The 11,859-nt window shown below is 39.9% G+C and overlaps 1 protein-coding gene across 4 annotated transcripts in view; it reads right to left on the bottom strand.

Annotated features, from left to right (window-relative positions):
- Window positions 1-8,632: 8,632 nt before the first annotated feature.
- HYOU1 (hypoxia up-regulated 1) overlaps window positions 8,633-11,859 on the bottom strand; it is a 53,602-nt gene continuing 50,375 nt past the window's right edge. For all 4 annotated transcript variants that reach the window (XM_053691299.1, XM_053691300.1, XM_053691301.1 and 1 more), the window contains exon 25: window positions 8,633-11,663. In XM_053691299.1, coding sequence (XP_053547274.1) covers window positions 11,605-11,663 — 59 coding nt within the window. In that variant the 3' untranslated portion in view covers window positions 8,633-11,604. The remainder of the gene's footprint in view (window positions 11,664-11,859) is intronic.

The raw sequence follows: 11,859 nt of genomic DNA, 5'->3' as shown, positions 1-11,859 counted from the left end.
TTTCCCTGTACCAGATCGCGCTACAGAGATTATTGCTAAAGAATGGGAGAGACCAGGTATTCCTTTTTCTCCATCCCCTATTTTTAAAAGATGTTTCCTATTGCTGACTCTATCAAGGAGTCCTGACAGACGGTCCCCAAAGTGGAAGGGGCAATTTCCACCTTAGCTAAGAGAACCACTATTCCCATAGAGGATATCTGTTCTTTTAAAGATCCTATGGATAAGAAGTTGGAGGGGTTGCTCAAAAAGATGTATGTACACCAGGGCTTACAATGGCAACCTGTGGTGTGTATTGCTACTGTCACTAGTGTGGCGGGATACTGGTTTGATGCGTTGTCTGTTTCTTTTCAGACAGACACTCCTCTTGAAGAGTTCCAGGATAGGATCAAGGCCCTTAAGTTGGCCAAATATTTTATTACGGATGCTTCCCTACAGGTTAACAAGCTAGGAGCAAACATTTCTAGGTTTGCCATACTGGCCCGCAGAGCCTTATGGTTGGAATTCTGGTCTGCGGATGTGTCGTCTAAGTCTAAGATTTTGGCGATCCCTTACAAGGGTAAGACCTTGTTTGGTCCGGGATTGGCAGAAATTATTTCTGACATTACGGGAGGAAAGGGTAATTTCCTCCCTCAGGATAAGAGGAATAAGGAGAAGGGACGTCAGAGTAATTTTCGTTCCTTTTGAAAACTTCAAGGGTAAGCCTTCCTCTCCCTCTACCAAGCAGGAACAGTCCAAGCCTTCCTGTAGGCCTAACCAGTCTTAGAACAAGGGAAAGCAATCTAAGAAACCCACTAATGACTCAAAATCAGCATGAAGGGCCTGCCCCTGATCCGGGACCGGATCTTGTGGGGGGCAGACTTTCTTTCCTCGCTCAGGCTTGGGTTTTGGATGTTCAGGATCCCTGGGCAGTGAACATCGTGTCCCAAGGATACAAACTAGAGTTCAAGACCTTTCCTCTCAGGGGCAGGTTTCTGCTTTCAAGATTATCTGTTGACCAGATAAAAAGAGAGGCGTTCTTACACTGTGTTCAATGTCTGGGGTTTTACTCCAATCTGTTCGTGGTTCCCAAAAAATAGAAAACTTTCAGACCAATTTTAGATCTCAAAAGTCTAAACAAATTCCTCAGAGTACTGGCCTTCAAGATGGAAACTATTCATTTCATTCTTCCCTTGGTTCAAGAGGGTCAATTTATGACAACGGTAGATTTAAAGGACGTGTACCTACATGTTCCCATCCACAGGGATCATCCTAGACAAACACTTCCAGTTTTTGGCTCTTCCATTCCGCCTTGCCACAGCTCCCAGAATTTTTTCAAAGTGGCACCTTATCTGGACGACATCCTGATTAAGGCGCCATCCTCTCAACAAGCAAACTCCCACACGGAGATGCTGTTATCCTTCCTGCGATCTCACGGATGGAAGGTTAATTTGGAAGAGAGCTCCTTAATTCCAACTACAAGGGTAGTTTTCTTGGGAACCATAATAGATTCCCTATCAATTAAATTTTTTCTGACAGAAGTCAGGAAATCAAAGATTTCCGATTCTTGTCTGGCGCTTCAGTCCTCTCCTCGGCCATCAGTGGCTCAATGTATGGAGGTAATCGGTCTGATGGTAGCTGCCATGGACATCATTCTGTTTGCCGGTTTCCACCTCAGACCTCTGCAGCTATGCATGTTCAGGCAGTGGAACAGAGATTATGCAGATCTGTCTCCATGATTACATCTGGATCAGGAGACAAGGGATTCTCTTCTTTGGTGGTTGTTTCAGGATCATCTCTTCCAGGGAACCTGCTTCCGCAGACCCTCCTGGGTGATTGTGACAACGGACGCCAGCCTATTAGCATTTGGAGCAGTCTGGGGCTCTCTAAAGGCTCAGGGGACTTGGACTCGGAAGGAGTCGGTTCTACCTATAAATATTCTGGAGCTGAGAGCAATTTTTAATGCTCTCCTGGGCTGGCCTCAGTTAGCTTTGGCCCGGTTTATCAGGTTCCAGTCGGACAACATAACTTCAGTGGCTTACATCAACCATCAGGGGGGAACTCAGAGTTCCTTGGCCATGACAGAGGTAGCCAAGATTATTCAGTGGGCGGAGACCCACAACTGCTCTCTGTCTGCGATCCACATTCCAGGAGTGCACAATTGGGAAGGGGATTTTCTGAGCAGACAGACCTTTCCCCGGGGGAGTGGGAACTCCATCCGGATGTGTTTTCCAGCTTGATTCTCAAATGGAGACAGCCGGAACTGGATTTCATGGCAATTCAGCAGAATGCCAAGCTCCCGAGTTACTGGTCGAGGTCAAGGGATCCTTAGGCTGTACTGATAGACGCTCTGACGGTACCTTGAAATTTCAGTCTCGCATACCTATTTCCCCTGTTCGCTCTCCTTCCTCGGGCCATTGCTCGAATCAAACAGGAGAGGGCGTAGGTGATCCTCATCGCACCGGCGTGGCCTCGCAGGATCTGGTATGCAGACCTAGTCGAGATGGCATCTCTTCAACATTGGAGACTTCCATTGAGGAAGGACCTTCTACTTCAAGGTCCCTTCCTTCATCCAAATCTAATTTCGCTGAAGCTGACTGCTTGGTGATTGAACGCTTAATTTTATCTAAGCATGGTTTTTCTGAGTCGGTCATTGAAACCATGATTCAGGCTCGTAAGCCTGTGACTAGAAAGATTTACCATAAGATATGGCATAAATATCTGCATTGGTGTGAATCCAGAGGCTACTCTTGGAGTAGAGTTCGGATTCCTAGAATTTTGTCTTTTCTCCAAGAGGGTTTGGAGAAGGATTTATCGGCAAGTTCCTTAAAGGGTCAAATATCTGCCTTATTTATTTTGTTACATAAACGTCTGGCGGATGTACCAGACGTGCAATCATTTTGTCAGGTCTTGGTCAGGATCAGGCCTGTGTTTAAGCCGGTTACTCCTCCCTGGAGTCTTAACCTTGTTCTTAAAGTTCTTCAGCAGGCTCTGTTTGAGCCTATACATTCCTTAGATATTAAATTGTTATCTTGGAAGGTTTTGTTTCTTGTTGCTATTTCATCTGCTCGTAGAGTTTCAGAGCTCTCGGCATTACAGTATGAGTCTCCTTACCTTATTTTTCATTCGGATAAGGTAGTTTTGCGTACGAAGTTAAGGTTTCTCCCTAAAGTGGTTTCAGATCGTAACATTAATCAGGAGATTATTGTTCCTTCTTTATGTCCTAACCCATCTTCTCATAAGTAACGTCTGCTGCACAACCTAGACGTGGTGCGTGCCTTGAAATTCTATTTACAGGCGACTAAGGATTTTTGCCAGTCGTCTGCTCTGTTTGTGGTATTCTCTGGGAAACGTAAAGGACAGAAAGCTACGGCTACTTCTCTTTTCTTGTGGCTGAAGAGTATCATTCGCTTGGCCTATGAAACCGCTGGACAGCAGCCTCCTGAGTCACGGCTCATTCTACGAGGACTGTTTCCTCTTCCTGGGCATTCAAAAATGAAGCTTCTCTGGAACAGATTTGTAAGGTTGCAACTTGGTCCTCTATACACACTTTTTCCAAATTCTATAAATTTTATACTTTTGCCTCGGCTGAGGCTTCCTTTGGGAGAAAGGTTCTTTAAGCAGTGGTACCTTCTGTTTAGGTTCCCTGTCTTGTCCCTCCCTTATCATCTGTGTCCTCTAGCTTGGTATTGATTCCCAATAGTAATTAGATGATCCGTGGACTCACTGTGTCATTAGAAAGTAAACAAAATTTATGCTTAACTGATAAATTTCTTTCTTTCCTTACACGGTGAGAAGACTGGGGTGGGAGGGAAGGGAGGTGATATTTAACAGCTTTGCATTGGTGCTCGTTGCTGCCTCCTGCTGGGCAGGAGTGATATTCCCAATAGAATTTAGATGATCCGTGGACTCACCGTGTCAAGAAATAAATTTATCAAGTAAGCATAATTTTTTTTTGTTGAAACTACACTTCAAGCATGTGTCAAAAACACTGTCAAAAATAAATCCAGTTCCCATTTTTCTAAAGAATTTGTGATTTACATACAATGATATAGAATCACACATGCTTGCCTTTATTATTTCTGTGTTAAAGCCCTTTGCCAGCCTTTTTTTTCTTACACCCGAGACCTGATATCTTTGAGCCCTTATAACTTTTTTTGTGCAATTAATTTTCTTTTATACAGGGAGTGCAGAATTATTAGGCAAGTTGTATTTTTGAGGATTCATTTTATTATTGAACAACAACCATGTTCTCAATGAACCCAAAAAACTCATTAATATCAAAGCTGAATAGTTTTGGAAGTAGCTTTTAGTTTGTTTTTAGTTATAGCTATTTTAGGGGGATATCTGTGTGTGCAGGTGACTATTACTGTGCATAATTATTAGGCAACTTAACAAAAAACAAATATATACCCATTTTAATTATTTATTTTTACCAGTGAAACCAATATAACATCTCAACATTCACAAATATACATTTCTGACATTCAAAAACAAAACAAAAACAAATCAGTGACCAATATAGCCACCTTTCTTTGCAAGGACACTCAAAAGCCTGCCATCCATGGATTCTGTCAGTGTTTTGATCTGTTCACCATCAACATTGCGTGCAGCAGCAACCACAGCCTCCCAGACACTGTTCAGAGGAGTGCTGTTTTCCCTCCTTGTAAATCTCACATTTGATGATGGACCACAGGTTCTCAATGGGGTTCAGATCAGGTGAACAAGGAGGCCATGTCATTAGATTTTCTTCTTTTATACCCTTTCTTGCCAGCCACGCTGTGGAGTACTTGGACGCGTGTGATGGAGCATTGTCCTGCATAAAAATCATGTTTTTCTTGAAGGATGCAGACTTCTTCCTGTACCACTGCTTGAAGAAGGTGTCTTCCAGAAACTGGCAGTAGGACTGGGAGTTGAGCTTGACTCCATCCTCAACCCGAAAAGGCCCCACAAGCTCATCTTTGATGATACCAGCCCAAACCAGTACTCCACCTCCACCTTGCTGGCGTCTGAGTCGGACTGGAGCTCTCTGCCCTTTACCAATCCAGCCACGGGCCCATCCATCTGGCCCATCAAGACTCACTCTCATTTCATCAGTCCATAAAACCTTAGAAAAATCAGTCTTGAGATATTTCTTGGCCCAGTCTTGACGTTTCAGCTTGTGTGTCTTGTTCAGTGGTGGTCGTCTTTCAGCCTTTCTTACCTTGGTCTCTGAGTATTGCACACCTTGTGCTTTTGGGCACTCCAGTGATGTTACAGCTCTGAAATATGGCCAAACTGGTGGCAAGTGGCATCTTGGCAGCTGCACGCTTGACTTTTCTCAGTTCATGGGCAGGTATTTTGCGCCTTGGTTTTTCCATACGCTTCTTGCGACCCTGTTGACTATTTTGAATGAAACGCTTGATTGTTCGATGATCACGCTTCAGAAGCTTTGCAATTTTAAGAGTGCTGCATCCCTCTGCAAGATATCTCACTATTTTTGACTTTTCTGAGCCTGTCAAGTCCTTCTTTTGACCCATTTTGCCAAAGGAAAGGAAGTTGCCTAATAATTATGCACACCTGATATAGGGTGTTGATGTCATTAGACCACACCCCTTCTCATTACAGAGATGCACATCACCTAATATGCTTAATTGGTAGTAGGCTTTCGAGCCTATACAGCTTGGAGTAAGACAACATGCATAAAGAGGATGATGTGGTCAAAATACTCATTTGCCTAATAATTCTGCACTCCCTGTAAATGAGTGTAGTAGTACTTTTAAATCTATTTAAAATCTTTTGTGACACTTATGTTTAGCAAGTTAACCACAGCCCTGAGGACGCGTTATCCTGACTGATGCGAGTTAGCCTCAATTGTGTTGAAGTGATCATGTTGACTTTCAACTTACACCTGACACGCACAATATCGCTCATGTTTAACTGTTAGTACACCACTCATAATCTGGCCCTTAATGGTTTCCCTATTAAACAAGGGAGGGCCAGACGAAACTATCTTGAGGGCCGCATATGGCCCCAGGGCCAGTACTTTTAGACCACTGATTTAGATAATATTTAAAAGTGTAAATTAGGGCTGCAACTAACGATTATTTTCATAATCGATTAATCGGCCGATTATTTTTTCGATTAAATAGACTAAAAATAAATATATTTTTTTCCTATATTTAAAATAAAATCCACGTACTGAGTGTTATAAATATACATTTCAGACTAAAACTTTACATTAAAACAACTGTTGGTCCAATTTTTTAAGCAGCAGAGCACATATTTATAATTAAACAAACCACAAACTGTTTGAAAAGAGGTAGAACTAGTAATAGGTAGACTACCACTGTTTATAACATTCTGTTATTCACTCTTTCAGAAACTTTGCATTGAAATGCAAAAATGTTAACATGACCACATGCTCCTGGCTGAGGCTGGCTCTCTTTTTTGCAAGCTATTTTGCATGCAGCAGAGAAGAGGCACTCAGATGGTGTTGAGGTGCCTGAGATGCAGAAATAGACTTTTGCCAATTTCACCAAGGTGGGATATTTATCTCTGTTAGTTCTCCACCAATGCAAGGGGCCTCTCAACAAAGTAAGCCCGGACTTCATTTTAACATAAAAATATCTTGAATATCTATATGCAGTAGTAAATCGCCATCTATAAGGTTAGGGAATGAATATCTAGTCCCTTCTTAAAATAACAGATATATACTTAGGGGTGGAATTTGTTACATTTTCCAATTAATTAAAAATAAGAAAAAAAAAAGGCAAAAGGACTAAAGATTATATATCATTAAAAGGACACAGCCTTACACATTTATCTATACAGTACATATAATCAGCAATAGCAAGCGATCCGCTAATAATTGTGCAAACAGGTAATAGTGACATCAATTCATATAACAAATCCCATCAATCTAGGGCTAGGTATAAATAACATGCTCAGCACTATATCATGCAAAGCATAGTCCCATCACCCGATTTGATATAAACAATCCAAATTATGACTCCTAATTTATTTTTGGGTTGCACATAAGGCAGGAATAGTTGTACACTTAAAACAGAAACTTATAGTGTCCTGAAAAAGTGAAAAGTAAAATGTCTGTAGAGGTCCTATAGGCTAAGGGCATAATCATATAACACAATACCATGTGCAGGAGCTCATTGGAGTAAAGCAGCTGGTGCTGTGCACAGATCTAATTGCAAACCAACTAATCGATTATGAGATTCGTTGACAACTATTTTCATAATCGATTATGCCGATTAGTTGTTGCAGCTCTAGTGTAAATGTAACTTTATTTGTAACGTTTAACACAAAAACTGAATATGCCTAATAATTTTACATAGAAAATAGCATAATTTTGCGACATTTCCAAGCTCTTGAATTTGATGAGTCCAAACGGGTTAAAAGTTGCTAGAGAACACACTTCGGATTTGAATTCTGATGATGAATTTGCACAGTGCAAAGGACGGGGTACTATTTTGACTTGCCATAGATACATTTAATAAACTCTAATAAATTGTTTCTGGGTTTCAGCTTGAATAAAATGGCTACACATCTGAAAGCCCATACAATACTGATTGATTGGAGGGGGGAGGTTCTAGACCAGTGAAACAGTTAAAAAGGGAACCACACCTTGCCATCTTCTCCTGGTGTCGTTCCCTTTTTAACTGCTTCACTGCTGGGAGGCTCGCAAAACTGGCTTTAGAAGGAACACTAAGCGAAACTGGCAGCATATGCACACACCTGGTGCCAACATATAGATCTACTATAAAAAATGAAAATAAAAAAACTTTTCTAGAAATAATTAGGTTCTATTTTGTGGATACTTGGAGGTAAAGTCAAGCAAAATAGAATTTAGATCATAGTTCATTTTTTTTTTTAAATTGGTAGAGTAGGGCTTTGTTTCTCAACCGCGGTCCTCAAGTACCCCTAACAGTCCTGGCTTTCATTATAGCTGAACTAGAGCACAGGTGAAATGATCAGCTGATGGATGAGAGCAGGTTAGTAACCATGGTTACTACTGATCAGCTGATTACTTCACCTGTTCACTGGTTCAGCTATAATGAAAACCAGGCCTGTTGGGGGTACTTGAGGACCACGGTTGAGAAACACTAGAGTAGGGGAAAGTTAAAGGGACAGTCTACACCAGAATTTTTATTGTTTAAATAAAATAGATAATCCTTTTATTACCCATTCCCCAGTTTTGCATAGCCAACACAGTTATATAAATACACTTTTTACCTCTGTGATTACCTTGTATCTAAGCCTCTGCAAACTGCCCCCTTATTTCATTTCTTTTGACAGACATCCATTTTAGCCAATCGGAGCTGGCTCACTGGAACTCCACGTGCGTGAGCACAGTGTTATATAGATAACACACATGAGCTTACACCCTCTAGTGGTGAAAAACTGCAAAATGCCCTGAGAGAAGAGGCGGCCTTCAAGGGCTTAGAAATTAGCATATGAACCTCCTGGGTTTATCTTTCAACTAAGAATACCAAGGGAACAAAGCAAAAATGGTGATAAAAGTAAATTGGAAAATTGTTTAAAATTATATTCTCTATCTGAATCATGCAAGTTTTTTTTTTACTAGAATGTCCCTTTAAATCTACAAGATGTTTCATTTATGTCACTAATTGAACCATTGACACAAACACACCAAACACTGTTTATAATAATATAAAGAATTTTATTTTTTTCTCTCCATGACCTGGCACTTGGAGAAATAGCACAAAGAAGGAATGTCAGATGGAGGCTGCGGCGTATTACCTTTCCTTCTGTCTTGATTTACAATCACTTTCCAGCCCCCTGAGCCAGTGTAAATATATGAAACAATAAAAGTAGAATTATCACAGTCTTATGGATACTTTCACCAATGTTGCTTCAGCCACCATAAAGCCAAACTCTGTGATCCTGCAGCCAAGAGATTGGTTTCCATTGAGATTATTTCCTTGAAAGGCATAAATTGAGCAGAAGTTGCTTTTAAGGCCCTAACCAAATTTAATTTGCAGTCATTATTTAAAGAAACAAAAACAAAAAAAAACACAAAAGCATTCTATAAACAGTGGTCAAGTAAGTTGTTTGCTGGAACAACCTGTCGTTTGGTGCATTGAACTGCAATATAAGGTCTTTGTTTAGAAGTCCCTAGAGCAAAGGTGTCCAAACAGGACAATATTTCATTTGCTCTGTCTTTGTTTTGTTAACCTATTTTCACTTCCCAAAGAGCAGATTTGGACTCCAATAGTCTAGAGGAGTGAGGTAAGAATGTTGTAATGATCCTTAAAGGAATAGTCTAGTCAAAATTAAACTTTCATGATTCGGATAGCACAGGCAATTTTAAGCAACTTTCTTAATTTACTCCTATTAGCAAGAGAATGAAGATAATTTGATATCTTTATTTTAAAAAAGCAGGAATATAAGCATAGTAGCCAGCCCATTTTTATTAAGCACCTTGGTAGTGCTTTCTGATTGGTGTCTAAATGTAGCCACCAATCAGCAAGCGCTACCCAGGTGCTGAAACTAAAATAGGCCGGCTACTTAGCTTACATTCAAATTGAGATACCAATAGAACGAAGAACAATTGATAATAGGGGTAGATTAGAAAGTTAATTAAAATTGCATGCTCTATCTGAATCATGAAAGTTTTTGACTAGACTATCCCTTTAATATAAAAGGGGTCACAGACCTGGGTACACCTGGAGAATCTAGACTATAACATGGTCTGCTTACTGCTGTAGAAATTAGTATAAAATGGATGTCTAATCAAAGAACATTATTATGATAACTAATATTTTCATCTTAAAAAAGGGACGTGAAACCCCAAATTTCATGATTCATGATTCAATTTTAAACAACTTTCATTTTTTTTTTTTTATTAGCAAATTTGCTTCCTTTTCTTGGTATAATTTGCTGAGCAGCAATTCACTACTGGGAGCTATCTGAACACATCAGGTAAGCCAAGCCAATGAAAAGTGTCATAAATGCACAGCCACCAATCAGCAGCTAGCTCCCAGCAAGGCATTGATGGTCATAAAGCCTACCTAGGTATGCTTTTCTTCAAAGGACACCGAAGAAAGGAAGTAGTTTAGATAATAGAAGTAAACTGGAAAGTTGTTTAAACTTGCATGCTCTATCTGAATCATGAAGGAACAATTTGGGGTTTCATATCCCTTAATCTGGCGTGTATAATATATATATATATATATATATAAATATTGATTAATCACTGTTGTGACCATAGCATCATCTATGTTTAAATCAGTACAAGGTATTCAGGTCATCAGTGCTAAACCTCTGACTAGATGCCGTTGCTTGCTCTGGGTAAATGGCTATAGGATGTGCTCACAGGGGGTACCCACCCACAACACTATAAGACACGCACAACCTGGACCCTGCAAGCTGCTTTATCAGGTATAAAACCCCTTTCATGCCCAGTGTATACAATTCACAATCCCAAACTCCCTTTTCTAGGAAAGTAAACACCAAAATATAATTTTTCAACAAAGCTAATAAATAAAGACAATTTAATGACAAATTAGTTCTGGAATCTAAAAGGTCCAATGATGAACATCATGAATCCCTTACAAATAAGGTATTTTATAATATTCATAACAGAAGGATTCAGTTTTCTGAGATGTTGTGTCATATTCCCTTAACCATTATTTCCCATAGTGCCCAGCTGTAGCATTAACATGTACTCAGGTACACTATGTATCCCTTTGAAAAGCAGATTAACATACTGCCGTCCCAGATCTCCATGTTGGACTACAGTGTGATGTAAATTGCACTCTCACCTCAAAGCTGTATCTAAAACCTGAAGAATTTTTATTCTGTGAAGAAGCAACTGCTAACCTGAGTAAGAGAACCTAACCCACCAAAAAACAGCTGTGTTTATTTCCCCTCTCTAAACAATGATTGTGTGTTGTATATCCAGCTAATGCTGATACAAATAAAGCTAAACTAGCATTCAGAAATGTTGCCATTATTTTCTTTTAACCAAATGGCTACCAAAGAGTGCTGCAACTCATGGTTTAACAATGCACGGTAGCCCTCTCTAGTAGGCAAAGGGTGTGGCCTTTACTATGACCCAGCATTATAAATGTTTTTTTTTTTGGAAACATTTTTCATTGTGACACCAAACACTTAAAGTCTTTCTATGCATATAACACATTTCTAGCATATACTAAAGAACTCTTTAGGAAGGAGGCCAAAATGAAAATGGTCCCAAAAGATCTAAAAGGTGGTCAGAAACGGTTCTATATAAACCCTTCTACCTTCAGGGAGCTCAAAACTGATACAAGAGAAAATGGTCAGACAGAAGGAGAATCAGAAAACTCTGTTATACAGTGAACAATTAAGTGCTAAGTCATGGATGCTGCTTTCTCAGATCTGGCAATAAAATGAGATATTCCATCCAGCGCATGTGGCAGCGAAAGATGTAGGTGGACACCACATGAAACCTTCCTGGGACAATAGACAAGAAAAAATAAAAATGGTGCAGACAGGACAGAAATGTACATCTCAATTGCAGTTTGTCTTGTGGGGGGGAAAAAAAAAGTTCTGTTGGCAGGAAACGGTCGTTATGTCCATTACAAAAAAAGTAATGTTAATAAATATGTATGCCAACACGGGATGAGAAGGTTATAATTCCGTCTTGTGGTTATCTTCTGAGGCCTCTGGAGACTTCTGTGTTGATGAATCTAACAAATAAAACAATTAGTTAATAAAGGCAGAGAGACTGGAGAAAAAAAAATATTAAATAAAGGAACAGCTCGTAGTGAAGGAAAGAGCATGAGTATATCAAGATACCAATAAAATTAGGTATGATGCATCCAGAAGAAACAATTTATTTGGAATGGAGAGATCATGTGCACATCCACTCCGCAGTCACACCGT

The sequence above is a fragment of the Bombina bombina genome, chromosome 8 (assembly GCF_027579735.1).
Source record: "Bombina bombina isolate aBomBom1 chromosome 8, aBomBom1.pri, whole genome shotgun sequence".
Taxonomy (NCBI): domain Eukaryota; kingdom Metazoa; phylum Chordata; class Amphibia; order Anura; family Bombinatoridae; genus Bombina; species Bombina bombina.
Note: the sequence above shows the minus strand (reverse complement) of the source record. Positions and strands in the feature narration are given on the sequence as shown.